Source organism: Corythoichthys intestinalis, chromosome 1, assembly GCF_030265065.1.
Source record: "Corythoichthys intestinalis isolate RoL2023-P3 chromosome 1, ASM3026506v1, whole genome shotgun sequence".
Taxonomy (NCBI): Eukaryota; Metazoa; Chordata; class Actinopteri; order Syngnathiformes; family Syngnathidae; genus Corythoichthys; species Corythoichthys intestinalis.
The window spans coordinates 68,897,949-68,919,612 of NC_080395.1; the positions used below are offsets into that span (position 1 = coordinate 68,897,949).

General features: G+C 40.1%; 1 protein-coding gene across 5 annotated transcripts in view; it reads right to left on the reverse strand.

Annotated features, from left to right (window-relative positions):
- The window catches only part of LOC130916860 (multiple epidermal growth factor-like domains protein 11), a 345,443-nt gene that overhangs the window by 69,608 nt on the left and 254,171 nt on the right, over window positions 1-21,664 (reverse strand). For all 5 annotated transcript variants that reach the window (XM_057837918.1, XM_057837935.1, XM_057837926.1 and 2 more), the window contains exons 16-17: window positions 11,353-11,481; window positions 11,102-11,230 (exon numbers count right to left, since the gene is read on the reverse strand). In XM_057837918.1, coding sequence (XP_057693901.1) covers window positions 11,102-11,230; window positions 11,353-11,481 — 258 coding nt within the window. The remainder of the gene's footprint in view (window positions 1-11,101; window positions 11,231-11,352; window positions 11,482-21,664) is intronic.

Sequence of the window (21,664 nt, forward strand, 5' to 3'; positions counted from 1 at the left end):
ATTCATTTTCAATGGGATTTTTTTTTTTTTCCCCAAATCAACAGAAAATGACTAGATATCATTAGGACGTGTCCCCAAAATGTCCCCGATTGCATTGCCGCTTATGGGGGGTGATGCCATTGACGTCCATGGACGTCCAAACTTCCCAATCATTTCCAAAGGCATTTCTTCATGTTTGTTCATTCTATTGATGCCAATGTACTTGGATTCCATTGACGGTTATGTAAGTTGATACCATTGACGTCCATGGACGTCCAAAATTTTTCCCATTCATTTTCAATGGGATTTTTTTTTTTTTCCCCAAATCAACAGAAAATGACTAGATATCATTAGGACGTGTCCCCCAAATGTCCCCGATTGCATTGCCGCTTATGGAGGGTGATGTCATTGACGTTCATGGACGTCCAAACTTCCCATTCATTTCCAATGGCATTTCTTCATGTTTGTTCATTTTATTGATGCCAATGTACTAGGATTCCATTGACGCTTATGTAAGTTGATACCATTGACGTCCATGGACGTCCAAAATTTTTCCCATTCATTTTCAATGGGAAATTTTTTTTTTTCCCCAAATCAACAGAAAATGACTAGATATCATTAGGACGTGTCCCCCAAACTTCCCCGATTCCATTAACAATTATGAAAGGTGCCGCCATTGACGTCCATGGACGTCCAATTCTCCCATTCATTTCTAACGGCTTTTACTTTGTTTTTTGCCAATGACTGGCATTATGATCCATTCTATTGATAGACCTGAGTGGGGCTAAGATCTGTATCTCCACAGAGGAAAGACCAAGGTGTGTAATTTCTCCCGAAATTGCAGTTTCTAGTTATTATTACCTTGGTCTTTCTGAAGGAAAGAACAAGGTTATGTTGTTGTGCAACTTTATTGTACTTATTATTTATTCATCTTATTCTCCGCGTTTTTTTGAGCCAACGCACAGCCCAAACCGTAGCACCGATCGGCACAGTTCAAGTATCGGCACGACCGGAATTTTCGCGTGACGATGGGAATTTTTCAAACCGCCACGAAAAATTTTCCGTTCGCCCGTAAACGGCAATTTTCCGAAAAACAAAAAAAGTTTCAAAATGTATCTAGTCCTACAATTTTTGACCAAATCACATAATTTGGGCATCAAAAATTCCGGGACGGTGAGGGGCATAAAAGTTGTATACAGAATTTGGCAAAAATTTACGGTTCCCCGGAAATTTGCCAAAAACTTTCCTATTCATTTTGAATGGAAAAAAAACGCGCGCTTCACAGCCCGAACCGTTAGACCGATCGGCACCGTTCAAGTATCGGCACGACCGGAATTTTAGCGTGACACAGGAAACTTTACAAATGGCCCCGAAAATTTTTCCGTTCGTCCGTAAACGGCAATTTTCCGTGAAAAAAAAAAAACTTTCAAAATGTATCTAGTCCTACAATTTTTGACCAAATCACATAATTTGGCCATCAAAAATTCCGGGACGGTGAGGGGCATAAAAGTTGTATACAGAATTTGGAAAAAAATTACGCTTCCTCGGAAATTTGCCAAAAACTATCCCATTCATTTCGAATGGGAAAAGTTCCCATTCACTTCCAATGGGATTTCCAATGGAATTTACATTGCATTGATGCCATTGACGGCCATGCATGTCGAATCTACTGATGCCAATGTACTTGGATTCAATTGACTATATGGATGTCGATGCCATTGACGGCCATGGACGTCCAAAATTTTTCCCATTCATTTTCAATGGGGAAAAAACAAAATTTCCCCAAATCAACAGAAAATGACCAGATATCAATAGGACGTGTCCCCCAAACTTCCCCAATTCCATTGACGCTTATGAAGGGTGCCACCATTGACTTCCATGGACGTCCAAAAATTTTCCCATTCATTTTCAATGGGGAAAAAACTAAATTTCTCCAAATCAACAGAAAATGACCAGATATCAATAGGACGTATATCCCAAACGTCCCCAACTCCATTGACGCTTATGGAGGGTGCTGCCATTGACGTCCATGGACGTCCAAAATTTTTCCCATTCATTTTCAATGGGAAATTTTTTTTTTTCCCCATATCAACAGAAAATGACTAGATATCAATAGGACGTGTCCCCCAAATGTCCCCGATTGCATTGCTGCTTATGGAGGGTGATGCCATTGACGTCCAGGGACGTCCAAACTTCCCATTCATTTCCAATGGCATTTCTTCATGTTTGTTCATTCTTTTGATGCCAATGTACTTGGATTCCATTGACGCTTAAGTAAGTTGACACCATTGACGTCCATGGACGTCCAAAATTTTTCCCATTCATTTTCAATGGGAAATTTTTTTTTTCCCCCAAATCAACAGAAAATGACTAGATATCAATAGGACGTTTCCCCCAAAATGTGCCCGATTGCATTGCTGCTTATGGAGGGTGATGCCATTGACGTCCACGGACGTCCAAACTTCCCATTAATTTCCAATGGCATTTCTTCATGTTTGTTCATTCTATTGATGCCAATGTACTTGGATTCCATTGACGCTTATGTAAGTTGATACCATTGACGTCCATGGACGTCCAAAATTTTTCCCATTCATTTTCAATGGGAAATTTTTTTTTTCCCCAAATCAACAGAAAATGACTAGATATCATTAGGACGTGTCCCCCAAATGTCCCCGATTGCATTGCCGCTTATGGGGGGTGATGCCATTGACGTCCATGGACGTCCAAACTTCCCATTCATTTCCAAAGGCATTTCTTCATGTTTGTTCATTCTATTGATGCCAATGTACTTGGATTCCATTGACGCTTATGTAAGTTGATACCATTGACGTCCATGGACGTCAAAAATTTTTCCCATTCATTTTCAATGGGATTTTTTTTTTTTTTCCCAAATCAACAGAAAATGACTAGATATCATTAGGACGTGTCCCCCAAATGTCCCCGATTGCATTGCCGCTTATGGAGGGTGATGCCATTGACGTTCATGGACGTCCAAACTTCCCATTCATTTCCAATGGCATTTCTTCATGTTTGTTCATTTTATTGATGCCAATGTACTTGGATTCCATTGACGCTTATGTCAGTTGATACCATTGACGTCCATGGACGTCCAAAATTTTTCCCATTCATATTCAATGGGAATTTTTTTTTTTTCCCCAAATCAACAGAAAATGACTAGATATCATTAGGACGTGTCCCCCAAATGTCCCCGATTGCATTGCCGCTTATGGAGGGTGATGCCATTGACGTTCATGGACGTCCAAACTTCCCATTAATTCCAATGGCATTTCTTCATGTTTGTTCATTCTATTGATGCCAATGTACTTGGATTCCATTGACGCTTATGTAAGTTGATACCATTGACGTCCATGGACGTCCAAAATTTTTCCCATTCATTTTCAATGGGAATTTTTTTTTTTTTTCCCAAATCAACAGAAAATGACTAAATATCATTAGGACGTGTCCCCCAAATGTCCCTGATTGGATTGCCGCTTATGGAGGGTGATGCCATTGACGGCCATGGACGTCCAATTCTCCCAATCTTTTCTAATGGCTTTTACTTTGTTTAGTGCCATTGACTGGCATTATGGTCCATTCTATTGATAGACCTGAGTGGGGCTAAGATTTGTATCTCCACAGAGGAAAGACCAAGGTGTGTAATTTCTCCCGAAATTGCAGTTTCTAGTTATTATTATTCAATAATTGTTGACGTTTTTTTCGGCGCGCCGCACAGCCCGAACCGTACCTCCGATCGGTACCGTTCAAGTATCGGCACGACCGGAATTTTCGCGCGACGATGGGAATTTTTCAAACGGCCTTGAAGAATTTTCCGTTCGCCCGTAAACGGCAATTTTCCGGAAAAAAAAAAAAGTTTCAAAATGTATCTAGTCCTACAATTTTTTACCAAATCACATAATTTGGGCATCAAAAATTCCGGGACGGTGAGGGGCATAAAAGTTGTATACAGAATTTGGAAAAAAATTACGCTTCCTCGGAAATTTGCCAAAAACTATCCCATTCATTTCGAATGGGAAAAGTTCCCATTCACTTCCAATGGGATTTCCAATGGAATTTACATTGCATTGATGCCATTGACGGCCATGCATGTCGAATCTACTGATGCCAATGTACTTGGATTCAATTGACTATATGGATGTCGATGCCATTGACGGCCATGGACGTCCAAAATTTTTCCCATTCATTTTCAATGGGGAAAAAACAAAATTTCCCCAAATCAACAGAAAATGACCAGATATCAATAGGACGTGTCCCCCAAACTTCCCCAATTCCATTGACGCTTATGAGGGGTGCCGCCATTGACTTACATGGACGTCCAAAAATTTCCCCATTCATTTTCAATGGGGAAAAAACTACATTTCTCCAAATCAACAGAAAATGACCAGATATCAATAGGACTTATACCCCAAACGTCCCCAACTCCATTGACGCTTATGGGGGGTGCTGCCATTGACGTCCATGGACGTCCAAAATTTTACCCATTCATTTTCAATGGGAAATTTTTTTTTTTCCCCAAATCAACAGAAAATGACTAGATATCAACAGGACGTTTCCCCCAAATGTCCCCAATTCCATTTAGGCTTATGGAGGGTGATGCCATTGACATCCACGGACGTCCAAACTTCCCTATCATTTTCAATGGCATTTCTTCATGTTTGTTCATTCTTTTGATGCCAATGTACTTGGATTCCATTGACGCTTATGTAAGTTGATACCATTGACGTCCATGGACGTCCAAAATTTTTCCCATTCATTTTCAATGGGAATTTTTTTTTTTTCCCCAAATCAACAGAAAATGACTAGATATCATTAGGACGTGTCCCCAAAATGTCCCCGATTGCATTGCCGCTTATGGGGGGTGATGCCATTGACGTCCATGGACGTCCAAACTTCCCAATCATTTCCAAAGGCATTTCTTCATGTTTGTTCATTCTATTGATGCCAATGTACTTGGATTCCATTGACGCTTATGTAAGTTGATACCATTGACGTCCATGGACGTCCAAAATTTTTCCCATTCATTTTCAATGGGATTTTTTTTTTTTTTCCCAAATCAACAGAAAATGACTAGATATCATTAGGACGTGTCCCCCAAATGTCCCCGATTGCATTGCCGCTTATGGAGGGTGATGCCATTGACGTTCATGGACGTCCAAACTTCCCATTCATTTCCAATGGCATTTCTTCATGTTTGTTCATTCTATTGATGCCAATGTACTTGGATTCCATTGACGCTTATGTAAGTTGATACCATTGACGTCCATGGACGTCCAAAATTTTTCCCATTCATTTTCAATGGGAATTTTTTTGTTTTCCCCCAAATCAACAGAAAATGACTAGATATCATTAGGACGTGTCCCCCAAATGTCCCCGATTGCATTGCCGCTTATGGGGGGTGATGCCATTGACGTCCATGGACGTCCAAACTTCCCAATCATTTCCAAAGGCATTTCTTCATGTTTGTTCATTCTATTGATGCCAATGTACTTGGATTCCATTGACGGTTATGTAAGTTGATACCATTGACGTCCATGGACGTCCAAAATTTTTCCCATTCATTTTCAATGGGATTTTTTTTTTTTTCCCCAAATCAACAGAAAATGACTAGATATCATTAGGACGTGTCCCCCAAATGTCCCCGATTGCATTGCCGCTTATGGAGGGTGATGTCATTGACGTTCATGGACGTCCAAACTTCCCATTCATTTCCAATGGCATTTCTTCATGTTTGTTCATTTTATTGATGCCAATGTACTAGGATTCCATTGACGCTTATGTAAGTTGATACCATTGACGTCCATGGACGTCCAAAATTTTTCCCATTCATTTTCAATGGGAAATTTTTTTTTTTCCCCAAATCAACAGAAAATGACTAGATATCATTAGGACGTGTCCCCCAAACTTCCCCGATTCCATTAACAATTATGAAAGGTGCCGCCATTGACGTCCATGGACGTCCAATTCTCCCATTCATTTCTAACGGCTTTTACTTTGTTTTTTGCCAATGACTGGCATTATGATCCATTCTATTGATAGACCTGAGTGGGGCTAAGATCTGTATCTCCACAGAGGAAAGACCAAGGTGTGTAATTTCTCCCGAAATTGCAGTTTCTAGTTTAAGAACTTATTCAACACAAAACGTCCATTTCCCTCCGCGGTTGACTGTGCTCTTGAGAAAACGAAAGTATTATCTCTACCGCACTGACCTATCTCACTGTGACGTCAGCCCCGCGGTGCGTTCAGGTACAGCAAAAAGTGTCCGCCACATTAGAATCCGATTCGTTACATTATTTACAGGAATGATTATTAATTATTATTATTATTATATTATTCCGATTTTTATTCATAACTTATTTGTTTTGCTATGTTTAATTGCCATTTTTAATAGTATCAGCAGTATTTATTAAGGATTTACTGTAGGTTTTTGGGCTGTGGAACAAATTAATGGACTTATAATGTATTCCTATGGGAAAATCCTGCTCGACATACGACCATTTCGACTTACAAACAAGGTCCTGGAACGAATTAACTTCGTATGTAGAGGTACCACTGTATTACACTTTTTAAAGTGTATTTACTGTATTTTTCGGACTATAAATCGCAGTTTTTTTTCATAGTTTGGCTGGGGTGCGACTTCTACTCAGGAGCAACTTATGTGTGAAATTATTAACACATTATGATATCATTTCGCAGGTTATTTTGGTGTGTTGGAGTGACACTGATGGTTTGGTAAACTTGTTAGCATGTTCTTTATGCTATAGTTATCTGAATAACCCTTAATAGCTATGGCCACGCTCGCGTTCCGCCTTTGGCAATGTGTGTTCAATTGTATTCTTGACTTTTTTATATTGAAAAGCATGGTTTTAGTTTGTGGCGCTTTCACGCCCACAAGGGGGCGCACTCGCACTTGTTTACACGAAGAAGAGCGCTCACACGCCAGAAGAAGACGGACAGCTACGCAGCGTCTCTGAGCGAGTGGGCGAGAGAGAGAGAGAGAGAGAGGGAGAGAAAGAGGGCTGCGAACCGACGTTCATTGTTTATGCTTGTAAAATATCTACAAAGGCAATGCCTGTGTGTATCATCTTTTCTGTTGTTGTTGTTGTTGCTGTGTGTTTTCCACCCGCGATTCGACACTTGGAGCCAGTTGTGTGGTTGTTTGAACGATGTGCTAATGCTAGCGAACGCATGCTAAGCGTTTGTGTCATTGCTGAAATAGCACCTAATTATCATTTATCTACGTTGATGCGAACCTGTTTGGTATTGAGGACGAAATTAATTCTGCAAATTATACGGACGTCCAGCATCGTCGTTTGAGAGTTTAGCTCGCTGTATAGCCAGGACCGAGCCGTAGCATCCTGGTGAGGACAGTATATCTGCATTTCGTTGTTCATGCATCATGTAACATCATACTGTCCACTTATTCAGCATGTTGTTCTCTATTGTATTTTTATATTAAATTGCCTTTCAAGATGACATATCTGTTCTACGTGTTGGATTTTATCAAGTAAATTTCCCCCCAAAATAAGACTTATACTCCGGTGCGACTTATATATGTTTTTTTCCTCTTCGTTGGGCATTTTATGACTGGTGCGACTTATACTCAGGTGCGGCTTATAGTCCGACAAATACGGTACTTTATATTTTCAAATCAGGAAATTTTTATTTTGCTCTAGCCCTAAGCTCTGAGTGAGTGCTTATTTTTGCACTATTTCAAGAGAGGCTTTTTCAGTTTTGGAACTACAGTATTTGCACATTTTATTTTAGCTAATAAAAAAAAAATATCTTAGGTGGGAGTTTATGTTCACTGGCAATAGTTATGGTTAACTATGCGTAATCCAGTCCTTCTCCAATAGTGGGGCCCATTGGGGCCGTAAAGCGATTATTGGGGTGAGGGGTAGGGATGGGAATCGAGAACCGTTTGCTATAGTGAAGCGGTACGATGCGTTTCAATTCCATGGAATCGTTTGGCAGATTATCTAACAATTCTCTTATAGATTCCATCCAGCGCGAAGTATGTCACGTTATTTGTGCATGTTGCACATGCTCGATTCAGCATGTAAGATGACATGATTATTCAAAGAGTGACCACTCACCATGTACAATTTGGAGAGCCGTCGCCGAGTAATTTTGCATTGATTTTCACAGTCCATGTCATTATTCATGAGACTACTTAAAAAAAATGGTGATTTTTTCCCAAAAAGTCTATTAATGGGTCTATCGTATTCCTCGTCTAATACGCTATAAGAAAAATATAACATATATGCATCTAAAATAATCCCAAACGATTTTATTAGCAATTTTAATACTCATTTCGGTCGGTAGTCTGCAAATCAATGTTTTTTTTCGGAATAATTTGAATTTGGTAATTTTACAAATTTTATTCAAACGAAAACATTAAGAGGAGTTTTAATATAAAATTTTTATAACTTGTACTAACATTTATCTTTTAAGAACTACAAGTCTTTTAATCCATGGATCGCTTTAACACAGTGTTAATAATGTTAATGCCATCTTGTTGATATATTGTTATGATAAACAAATACAGCACTTATGTACCGTATGTTGAATGTATATGTCCATCTTGTGTCTTATCTTTCCATTCCAACAATAATTTACAGAAAAATATGGCATATTTTATAGATGGTTTGAATTGCGATTAATTACGATTAATTAATTTTTAAGCTGTAATTAACTCGATTAAAAATTTTAATCGTTTGACAGCCCTAATCTTTAATGATGTCCAAATGACAGTTCAGATATACCGTCTGTGGCGACCAGTTCAGGGTTTACCATATGTCTCAAAGTGAGGATAGACTACAGCAAGGGTGTAGGTTTGCATAGGGACGGAAGGGACAAAACACAACCAACTTTTCAGGATGCTCAACTTGTCCCCACCAACTTTTAAGCAACCTTATTTACTCAGAATTCTTGAAATAAGAAAAATAGCTACCTGAAAATAAGCTGAACAGACTTATTTAAAGCAAAACTTTTGTACATTTAATCTAAAAAAAAAAAAAAAAACGTGTTTGTCAGAAATGTTTTTGATTCAAGAATAGATATTGTTCAAAACATTATTTGAAAGCACTTTTTTTTTCATTCAGGTGAAAAATGACCGACTTTTAGATGTATGGTCTTAATAAGAACAAATGATAATATTTACTAAAAGTAAGTGGAAGAATCTGATGCATTACTCTGTTAACTAGCCTTTAAAACTCAAAACAAGATGAAAATTATTTGACTAGATTTAAGAAAAAATATCAGATTAAGACATTGTACTGTAAATTTGCAAAGTGAAAGTTAAATCAAAACAGATTTATTTTGCATTAATCATTTAGCCTATCAATTAAGTACGTTCGTATTGGTGAGAAATGTAGCCCTGACCGCCGTTCACCCAATCTGTTTGGTTTTATATTATGTCCCGTCCCCAGCAAAAAGTGTACATGCAGGTTATGCTGGTATATCGTCCCTACCAATATTGAGACCAAACCTACGCTCTTGGACTACAGCAGGGGTCCCCAACTGCCGGGCCGCGGACCGGTACCAGTCCATAGCGCATTTTCTACCGGGCCGCACAGAAATAATAAATAATTTATTAACGACTGCATTCTGGCCGAATTAACTTTGGCCTGTGCTCCTTAACACACCAATATCCCTGTCTACTCTAGATATAATACTATAACTGGATAGAATGTCATCATAGAAATCCATTGGACTACTAGCAACACATCTTGTTTTTTATATCTATGTGCGCATGTCCTCGATAATAACGTATGACGTAGGCCGTAGGGTGGGCGCATCTAATTTGTTCCCGGAAATAATTAGCTCCCACACTAGCGAAGATGACTGAAAAACAGATGTCTTTGGACAGATTTTTTACAGGGAAAAGGGCACCTGACGAGCCAGAAGATGAGCCAACAACCTGGAAGAAAACAAAATCTTCTTTTAATAGATAATAACCTAACCTAAAATATGGGTTTATCGCAACAAGTGACTGCCATGCGCCAAGTCCGCTCTGCATAATCTGTGGCCTTAAACTGCGAAGGAGTGGATTTGTGACCCGTTTGTGAATAAACCGAGTGATTCCAGCATGTCTGTGCAATAGGAGAATCAGCTTGTAGAGATCGCAAATGAAGGCGACCTTAAACATACATATGAGACAACAACTCTACCGAGGTTCTGGATTAAAGTAATTCCAGAATATCCTGACATCGCTACAAGAGCACTGAAAACCTTACTACAATTTCCGACATTGTATCTTCGTGAAGCGGGCTTTTCTGCAATGACGGCAACCAAGACAAAGTTATGGAGCAGACTGGATATAAGGATTTATATAACTGTCTCACATCACACCTAGATGGGACAATCTCGTCTCAACGAAACAAGCTCAGGCCTCCCACTGATTCAGCGGGTGAGTTACTGTATATTTTCCCTGCACTTAACATTTGTTTTTAGCCCTGTCGTGTAATTTTCTATTTGCTGTATTTTTCTGCCGCACATTGCCGGTCAGTAAAAAAAAAAGACCCAAATCACACCGGTCTGTAGTGCAAAAAAGGTTGGGAACCCCTGGACTACAGAGCATATCCACAGTCATTTTGACAATGAGTAAGCAGTTCGTATGGATGGATCGGTAACTGGAGATAATCTACATAAGCACTGGAAGAACATGCAAATTCAGCAATGAAGGACTGGAGCATGAAGGACATTCTGCCTTTACACTGAATTTGTCGATTTCTACGTGCCTTGAGGATCACTCACATGGTGTGGTTTTGTAAAAGATATGTAGTTTTGTTGATCAGCCACTAGATGGTGACAATGATTCAGTAACCCTGCTGTGTGCTTGAGTATTCACATCACCCCCCTGGTTTGCTGACATTGCTGAGCCAGTAAAAAAAAAAAAAAAATATATATATATATATATATATATATATATATATATATATACATATATAAATCAACAACAACAGTAATTTGAGTTTAGAACCTGAGATTGATGGTGTAACTTATTGATTGATTGAAAGTTTGATTAGTTGTGCAATGAAGTGAGGGTAACTGCATTTCCTCTAAAGTTGTGTGTGGGGTGTGTGTGCAAGAGAGGAAGACATACGCTGAGTACAGAAGAGTCCTGCCCATCCAGGACTGCAGTCACACTCTCCATCAGTGGGGCTACACAGAGCGTCATTGTGACAGTTACAAGTGTGAATGCATTCGGGACCCCACGAGCCCTGTGGACAGGCTGCCAGAAAGACACACAAACAAATATGTCACCAGGAAGACTGGGAGTTCAAGAAAAAAAAAAATCTAAGTGGATCAAAAGGCAATCAAAACAAATGTACAGTGTTATTATTCGTGTCTTACTTCTGGAACAGTCCTCGCCAATCCATCCAGGGTAGCACTGACACGAGCCGTCGATGGGATTGCAAGTGCCGTTGTTTGTGCACAAGCACGTCTCAGCGCAGTGTTTACCATATTTCCCACTTGAACACACTGATGTCACAAAACCGGGAAAGGATTTTAGACATAAAAATAAAATATTTGTATCATTAAAATGAGCATAGCAATAGCTATCAATAGTGATGTATTGTCCAGACAATAGATACGGCATATGATCAGTCATCATTTAAAAAGTCAGATTTACAAAACACATAATGTTTAGTACATACTGCATGCTGTTTCACTTGATGTATTATTTTAATTTTTTTATTTCTTTTTGTTTGGAATGATAAGATTGTTAAATGATAATGGTATGACATTGGCTAATATGAACAAGGAGGCGCACGAAGACATGGACGCGCACACACAAACTGACACACGCACGCACAGACGATTGAAGGACTAACACAAGAGTTTGCATTTGAAGTAAAGGCCGGATTTGTGAGCCGTGCAGTGAAAATGAAATAGGTCAGACGTGTGACTGGGTGCAAGGTATTAGTGCCTCATTGGTTTCTGGCAGGAACTTATAATTGATTCTGAAGTCAATATATTGAGTATTGAGAACAGCAGCGACGTGGTCCAACTAGCCCTTGATTTAGCAAGCATAGCCGGCTTTTCAATTGAAATCACGCTAGGGAACTTTGTTTTCTGTGAGGGGTTGATGTAGAATGTGGACTCTAGGATCACCCTAGGTAAAATTTTGATAATTATTATAAATAGTTTAGATCAATTTCAAAAATGTCTAGCGGACAAAAATGTGAACTGGAACCTGTACATGGCCCATAAAAAGGAAACCAAATTTGAGGATATACACTGCTGGCCAAAAGTATTGGCACCCCTGCAATTCTGTCAGATAATGCTCGATTTCTCCCAGAAAATGACTGCAATTACAAATGTTTGGTCGTACTACCTTCATTTATTTTGCTTGCAATTGAAAAACACAAAAGAGAATGGTTAAAAAAAAATCTATATCATTTTACACAAAACTACAAAAATGGGCCGTGCAAAAGTATTGGCACTCTTTGAAAAATCATGTGATGCTTCTCTAATTTGTGTAATTAACAGCACCTGTTACTTACCCGTGGCACATAACAGGTAGTGGCAATAACTAAATCACACTTGTAGCCAGTTAAAATGGATTAAAGTGGACTCAACCTCTGTCCCGTGTCCTTGTGTGTACCACATTGAGCATAGAGAAATGAAAGAATACCTGTCTGAGGACTTGAGAAGCAAAATTGTGAGGAAGCATGGGCAATCTCACGGCTACAAGTCCATCTCCAAAGACCTGAATGTTGCTGTGTCTGCCGTGCGCAGTGTCATCAATAAGTGTAAAGCCCATGGCACTGTGGCTAACCTCCCTAGATGTGGACGGAAAAGAGAACTTGACGAGAGATTTCTACGAAAGATTGTGCGGATGGTGGATAAAGAACCTCAACTAACATCCAAACAAGATCAAGCTGTACTGCTTTTGGAGAGTACAACAGTGTCCAACCATACTATCCATCGGCGTCTGAATGAAAAAGGACTCTATGGTAGGATAACCAGGAAGACACCACTTTTGACCAAGAGACAGAAAAAAGCCAGGCTGGAGTTTGTCAAAACTTACTGGAGAAAGGCAAAAACATTTTGGAAGAATGTTCTCTGGTCAGATGAGACAAAAGCAGAGCTTTTGTGGAAAAGGCATCAACATAGAGCTTACAGGGTAAAAAACGAGGCCTTCAAAGAGAAGAACGCAGTCCCCACAGTTAAACATGGTGGAGGTTCCCTGTTGTTTAGTGGTTGCTTTGGCACTGGACTGCTTGACCGTATGCATGGAGTTATGAAGTCTGAAGACTACCAACAATTTTTGTAGAACGATGTAGGGCCTAGTGTGAGAAAGCCAGGTCTTCCTCAGAGTTCATGGGCCTTCCAGCAGGAAAAGCACTAAAAATGGTTGAGAGAAAACACTGGACCTGGAGCAGTTGGCCAAAGAAGAATGGTGTAAAATTCCAGCAGAGCATTGTAAGAAACTCACTGATGGATACCGGAAGCGGTTGTTCGCAGTTATTTCGTCTAAAGGTTGTGCTAACAAGTATTAGCCTGAAGGTGCCAATACATTTGTCCGGCCCATTTTTGGAGTTAATTTTCACGCATTGTTATGAATGTACTTAAAAACTCATGAATGCGGTTAGTTGTGGAAGCTTTTTTTTCTCCAAACGTGCTGGTGTAGACGTAATTATTTTTTCCGGAAGTATTAGGGCAGAATCATCGGTTAAAAAAAACAAACTGCTAGGTGTAGACATGGCCAACCTCTTCCTCTGCTTTTCCGTGGTTTATCGGTAGGCTAGCACATAAAAAGTAGGAGAGAGTTTGAAATTGGCACTTTTATTTTTGACAGCAGGGCTCAATCTGAAATACTTTACGGCGCTTTAAAGACGCCACCACTTGAGAACACGGATGTGATCATGAGACTCCACTGCAAACTTATATGTGGTGAGGTAACTTTATTGTTACGTTTAATTGTTATAATGGAGTCATGTGATTAATGTTGCTGCGTCTGATTGGCAAGACTGGGTGAGCTACTGTGCTTGCAATAAAAAAGTCAAGATAGAAAAAAAGTAGCGACTCTACTGCAGCCCAAAGTAGCGGAGTAAAAGTTGTGTTTCTTCTGCACAAATCTTCTCAGGTAAAAGTAAAAAGTATGGTGTGGTAAAACTACTCTTAGAAGTATATTTTTCTCAAAAAGTTACTCGAGCAAATGGAACGGGGTGAATGTAACCTGTTACTACTCACCTCTGGTTAAAAAAATTAACTTTGTTCAAGGAACTTTTAATCCATATACTGTATTGAACACATCTCTTGTGCATGATTGGATAGCTATTTTATTAATTGCAAGAGAAATCAAAGACGTTGTGACTAAATGCTACATAATAAGATTATAAATCATACATTTGAAACCATAATCGGGCAAAGCAACTTCTGTTTGTTAGGGCTCCCTGTAAGGATGGGAATCGAGAACCGATTCCTAAACAGAACCGGTTCCGTGTGTTTCAATTCCATGGAATCGTTTAGTAGTTTATGGAACGATTCTCTCATAGAATCCAACCAGTACGAATTCCATCATGTAACTTACCCATGTTACACACATGCGATTCAGCAAGTGAGACTACATGATTACTCAAAGAAGGACCACTCACCAAGTATATTCTGAAGAGTTGTCCCTGAATGAATTAGCATTGATTTTCACAGGCCAGGTCATTATTCATGAGACTACTTAAAGAAATGGTGATTTTTCCCAAAAAGTCTATTTATGGGTCTATCGTATTCCTCGTCGAATACTCTATGTAAGAGCCTTATTCCTGATTTATGTTATTATTTGTAATTTTACTCTTAACCACTAGGAGCTGTAAATCGTGTCTGTGCACTGACCTGGCATCAGCCCTGGTACGCTTAAAATGACAGCTAATCATGTCACAGGTGTTGGCAGTTAGGAGGGCAAACAGTTTTTGACTGTGTCTTTGTGCAGCGTGCAGGAAGGGAATATACTCATTTTGTTTGTTCACTTTTGGATACGTTTTTGAGTCTTTTGGTCCGTTACTTTTATTTGGATAACTGCCTTTGAGTTAAGTTATTAATTTAGGACGCCACCGAAATAAACTATTGGAACTGAGAAATGGACTCGCTGTTTTTTACTTTGCTTCTTCAACTGCACTGGGCGCATGTCATCATCACAAACTCCTAACTATTATCCAGTACTTGACTGGGAATAGGGCTTAGTCAGTACACTCTATCAGAAAAATATAACATAAATGCATCTAAAATAATCCAAAGCGATTTTATTAGCAATTTTAATACTCGTGTTAGAAAGGTTCCTTGGGTATGCTTCCTTGCCGTAGAAACCAGTCAGTTACTTCCTGTTATTGTCCTACGTCACACGCGCTGTGTATTCTGGGACCGAGAATAGGCGTAAGGTGCACATTTCGAGCAGAGTGCGGCCACCTGTTAAGACGTGTGTGAGGAAGTGTTAATCTGTGTGCGTCCATGAATGAATGTAAGTATTTCCTTTTCATGTCATAAAGTTCTTGTGATAAGTTAGTCGTTATCAGCGCGACTGTTTCGTGTTTTTACTGTTACGTCGGCTGGTTGCTCCCGCTCCTCCTCGCTGCGTCAAGGAGAGCGTTGTTTACATTATATTCGCGTTGCACATTTGTGTTAAGAGGGAATGTGTTAGTTTAGCATCTTAAGATGATGTTGTACATCCTTATGAGTGTAAAGTGGTTAGTTTTCGCCACTTTAATAGCCAAGATGAACGCACGTGCACGCAGCGTGCTTCCGGGTTGTGCGCGCGCACTCGCCCTCCCCCCACGTTTGTGTTCATTATACAGTGCGAGTCATGTATGTGTGTTTTTGATTGCTTTACAGTGAATTTGCATTGTTTATTGCATCAGCACTAAAATAATGTAAGTGTCTTTCCTTTCAGAACCACACATATACCTACACATTCCAGTCTTCTTCCACACACATACTAATACATTAACATCTTTCCACGCATGCTCTCGTCTGCTCACTGAGTGATTCTCATATCAAGTGCCATTGCCTGTATATAGTTGTTCCTGTTGCCAAGTTGGATTAAAAGTGCCAAAGACCAACTCCACTCTCTGCTCCTTGTGTTCTAACCGACACCCCGAGGCGAATGAAAACATATTGAACCCAGAACCTCATACAGTCCTTTAATCCAAATTAGAATCAATAAAAGAATCGATAAAGAATCGAATCGTTATGCAATATCGATAATGGAATCGGAATCGTAAAAATCTTATCAATTCCCATCCCTAGCTCCCTGATTGCAGGCTGGAGGCCAGACGGGGGAACGACACCATCACAATCAACCGCCTTTTTAAAGGGAACCACGAATAGAAAGACTTGAAGTTCTTAAAAGATAAATGTTAGTATAAGTTTTAATAATTTGATATATAACCCCTCTTGAAGATTTCGTTTTTATAAAAATTGTAAAATTAGCTAAGAAGTCAAAATAATTTTCTCATCATTGTGGATTTGTTTGCTCAAGTGCCCGTTTGTTTGTAACGTCTCAACCAACTGTTTTGTTCAGGCAGGCTCCAAAGATGTAGTGAGTATTTAGTCAGATTGCAGATTTCAAAAGGCCAAACAACTATTCAAATTTTGGCCATTTGTCCATCGCACTTTACTGGGTCAGTATACAGGGAGTCCTCGGGTTCCGATGTCCTCGACCTACAAGTTTGACTTCACCACGTTCATGCCATTTAGTCCCCAGCACTGTAGTTTAAGCTTAGCTGGTGCCATGGGCGTCGCCAGGCATACTTTATTGACTCAGACCTAAAATTTGATAGCCATCTAAAGTCCGTCACTAAATCCGCTTATTACCACCTAAAAAATATAACCAGAATTAAGGGGCTTCTGACTCAACAAGACATGGAAAAACTTATGCATGCATTCATTTTCAGCAGATTGGACTATTGCAACGGTATATTTACAGGTCTTGATAAAAAATCAGTCAGGAAGCTGCAGCTAGTACAGAATGCTGCAGCCAGAGTCCTCACAAATACAAGGAAGCTGGACCACATTACACCGGTTTTGAAATCGCTACACTGGCTTCCAGTGAGTCAAAGGATAGACTATAAAATACTACTGCTCGTCTACAAAACACTTAATGGCCTTGGACCAAAATACATGCTTGACTTGTTAGATTCCTATGAGACATCTAGACCCCTAAGGTCGTCTGGAACCGGTCTTCTGCATGTTCCAAGAACAAGAACCAAGCAGGGTGAGGCAGCATTTAGTTATTATGCTCCTCACCTCTGGAACAAGTTACCCGAACGTCTGAAGTATGCTCAAACTGTTAGCTCTTTTAAATCAGGGCTAAAAACGCTTTTGTTTAGCACTGCATATCCATAACTGTCTATATATTTCAATCTACCTGCTTTCTATTCCTCTTGTGCTTATCTCCATTGCTGATTTCAATTATTATTATTAGTAGTAGTTTTTGTTTTATTTTTGTTTTATTTTTATTTATTTATTTTTATTCTGTGATTAAATGCAATGTTTTGTCTACCTTTTTACGTTGTGTTGATTTAAATGTGATTTTTATGATCTTCATGTGATGTAAAGCACTTTGAATTGCCTTGTGTTGAATTGTGCTATATAAATAAATTTGCCTTGCCTTGCCTTGCCTTGCCTTGCCCTGAGGCACGTGCCCCAGTATTGATCTACAGTGCAACAGGATAAATTTCCCTGGTAAAAAAAGAGTGGCCTATTTTAATGCTCCAACGATACATTACAAGTTGAGTGACCGTTTGGCGTGTTTCATAGACCTCAACAACATGTGAATGCAGCATCAATATTTCTCTGTGTGTGCCAATCATACAACGGTTGACAGTGTAAATGATATCTTCCCACCTGCTTAACAGGTTAATGCCAGATAAACTGCCCATCCTTGTTGTTCATTTTGACCTCTGTGTTGATGTTTGGTTGCATATTCCAATGAATTGTGAATTTAAATGTTTCAACTTTACTCTTTACATATCAGGCAGTTTACTGAGGTAAACTACTCTGGTCGCAAATTTAAGTAGCAGATTAGTTGCCGTCTGTTAGCTAACGGGCTAAGAATACAATGACAATTAAATGCTATTTGAGTGAGAGGCTCACACTCAAGAGCTTTGTCTAATATTGTGTTAACGTGGTATGTGGTATTTGAACTGTAGCAATACGGATGATATTTATTGCTATTTATTTAGTATATGACCAAAATGAATAGAATAAATCTGTGGAAAACGCTGTTAGGCAAGGGAGGACAACTTGATGTGCCTCACAACAAAACTTATGTTGGTGGGATATCATTGGGTGGAAGTGTTTTAATATTATTTTCATTTGTTTTTTGGTTTTGTGTGATGTGGTTTGCTTTTGTATTCACTGCTGGTAGTATAGTTGAACTTCCAGCCTGATTGACACCAATTAGAACACTGATGCAGGACACCTGTAGCACTCTTGCCATTCTCAATAGACTGAGGACTAAGCCAATTGGAGGCCGAGAGGGGCGGGACAAAGTAGTGAGCCTGGTCAATAAGAGGCACAGATGACACAGACACAGGGGAGAAGAAAAGAGCCAGGAGGAAGTGTTGGAGGCAGTCTTTCAGGTCCTCAGCGTGTTTGTTTTCAGTTCAGGTGAGACGGCTAGACTGGATTGCTAAATGAAGACTGGAGGCAAGAGATCAATGCGGCACAGTTTTAATTTCTGACATTTCTGAATGCACTTGGCTACAAGACAGGCTGTATAGAAAATGCACACTAAACGGGGGTGATGGTGAGATGGAGCCTCGTGAGGCACTGACCAACTTGAGCCAATTGGTTCGAGAAAGGGTTCATTCCTCGAAGCTTCATGTGAGCACGGAACCACCTACTGGTTAAGTGTATAATCACAGTCAGTTGTCTATCAACCACATTAGTGATTCGATTATTTTTGTGTGTGTGTGTGTTTGTGTCTGTTAGGAAGGAATCCATTTACAAAATATTGTTTTACCGAATCATCTATGTACATAGATGATCACATACAGTATGTATATACAGTGATCCCTCACTTATTCCTGTTAATGGGGACCATTTTTACCATACTTTTTTTGTTGTAATTATAATATCTATAAGTGTAAATAAAGTCCTAAAAATGCATATATTATTATCAGAACATTAAATAATACTTTGAAATGTAAATAAAACATTATAAGTACAAATTCATACATCAAATAATGTATAAATAATACATATTGGAATTCTCTCATGACAAGTACGAGTCAGAAAGTAGCAAGGGGTTACTCTAATATAAAACAATTCCCCAAATAGTATTAGTGTGACCCGTATTACATGGATCTCCAACACCCGACGCGATCTGTCCCCCCAGTCCAAGTCAGGTCCCGTACCTGCCCCTCACCTCACGTCCTGCATTGGATGAGAGTGGACTAACCACCAAGCCATACTGCCGGGCTTGCAATCATTTTGCCAGTGCACCGACTTGAACGCATCAGGAGGGAGTTTTCCACGCACTGCACAATACGGACTCGCGTGCCCCGTTACATTATCATAATATGGCAGGTTGTGCAGTGTTTTTTTTCTGAAATCGACATATGCGTATCAGGCAGAGGACAGTAAAAGTGTAACTTGAACATTGATATACACATGGGGAAGGGCTGGGGTTCATTCATTTTCATTCAAAAACAAGTTTTTCCACACAGTGGGAAGTCCTCTTTGTTGCTGGCCCCATCTTATCAACTACTGTACCACTTCACTCTCCAAACTATCCAGACACTCACCTGATCGCAACTCTCCTTCAAACACCCACATTTTGAATGTATAGCCAGAGGTTTTGACAGACTGTAGCGAGCTGTCAAACAGCGCAGCAAATCTAAAACACTCCATGAAGCGATCACGTGGTACAGCTGGGCAGCAAGGCTTCGGACGTCATCATTTTCGGACCCTTCCCCTAAATGAAGCGAGCCTCAGTACGCGCATCGAGGAAAAGTCCCTTCATTACTTGACACACGCTTCGAAGGCTCAGCGCACCTCGTTTAATCACCACTAAAAGGATAGCTTGGCGTGTTGGTGATTTACTCTTCCTGCAGATCTTGCAAAATAGGTCATGAGCCTTGCTGGTTGGCAGTTAAAAGTCCATGATTATCTGAGGTAAAACTATCAGCAGTTTCAGTGAAAAACAACTCCATTTGATTGCATTATGCGAGATGCATACTGACTTCAGAAGCCAGGCCAAGGCCAGAGGAGAGGTGGCAATGACCAGCCAGACCCACAGACGACCTGTCTGACATGTCACAGTGTGAGACGACCACAGTGGCAGGGCGATAGGCTCTGCCTCGGCTGTGAGCATTACAAAGACAAGTGTGGCACGCGGCGGAGAAAAATTATTTTTGTCAGGGGCGTTCGAGACTCGGGAACCCGCACTGGTAGTCGTTGTTTTTTGAGAGACAACAAGAGCGGCAGCCACAAAGGACATTGGAGTCCACCTGCTTGTGATGGTGAGATGAAGCCTCATGAGGCATTGAACCACTTAAGCCAATTGGTTCGAGAAAGGGTTCATTTCTCGGAGCTTCATATGCGTATGGTACCACCTACTGGCTAAGTGTATAATCACAGTCAGTTGTCTCCCAACCACATGAGTGATTTGTTGATTTGTGTGTGTGTGTATGTGTGTGTGTCTGTTAGGAAGGAATTATTTTTCAAAATATTGTCTGACCATATCCTCTATGTACATACATTATCACACATGTATACACTGTATATTTTTGTTCAACATTTTTTAAATTGTTTTCCAGTCACAGAAGTTAAATTTGGCATACATCTTCAGCAGTGAGATCAAACTCATAACCTGTGTGACTATAATGTATGAGGGGACTGTACCCCGTGAAACAAAAAGAAAAAAAACAAAAATATACGAAACAAAAACCACACTCAAACAGTACCTCAACCGCGCGATACGATCCACCCCCCTTGCCCAATTCAGGACTCGAACTTGCGCGAACGATGTGTCTAGCACAGGAGGCGAATGCTCTGACCACCAAGCCACACATAGTCAGGGCGAGAGCAGTAAACGTGTTTGTGCAACTTGAAAAAGGGTACTGATTATGCTTATGTAATTTGGACATTGATGTAGCAACAGGATGGTGGGGATTTTCCTTCTGTTTTATTAAAAACAAGTTTTTCCACAGAGAGTAAGTCCTCTTTCTTGCTTTCTCCATCCTATTAACTAGTGTACCCTTCTCTCCTCTCTCCTAAACCTTTCACTCTCCAAACCACCTACAAACTCTCACCTGATCGCAACTCTCCTTAGACTGTAGCGAGCTGTCAAACTGCGCAGTAAATCTAAAGCACTCCCTGAAGCAGTCACGTAGTAAGGCTGGGCAGCGAGGCTTCGGACGTCATCATTTTCGGAACCTCCCCTAAATGAAGCGAGTCCTTTCATTACTCGACACACGCTTCGAAGGCTCGGCGCACCTTGCGCATCACTACCAATGACATTTAAATGACTTCTAGTCAGGGGTGAAAGTGGGCCAGAACGGTCACGAACGCAGTTCCGGTATAAGATTCAGGGCAGGAATGCAGTTCCGGTATAAGATTCAGGGCCTGAATGCTGTTCCGGTACACTCTGCTTTGATTCCAAAAATATGATTGCAACTGTCAAAACGCTATGTAAAAAAAAAATGCTAAGCTGCCACACATG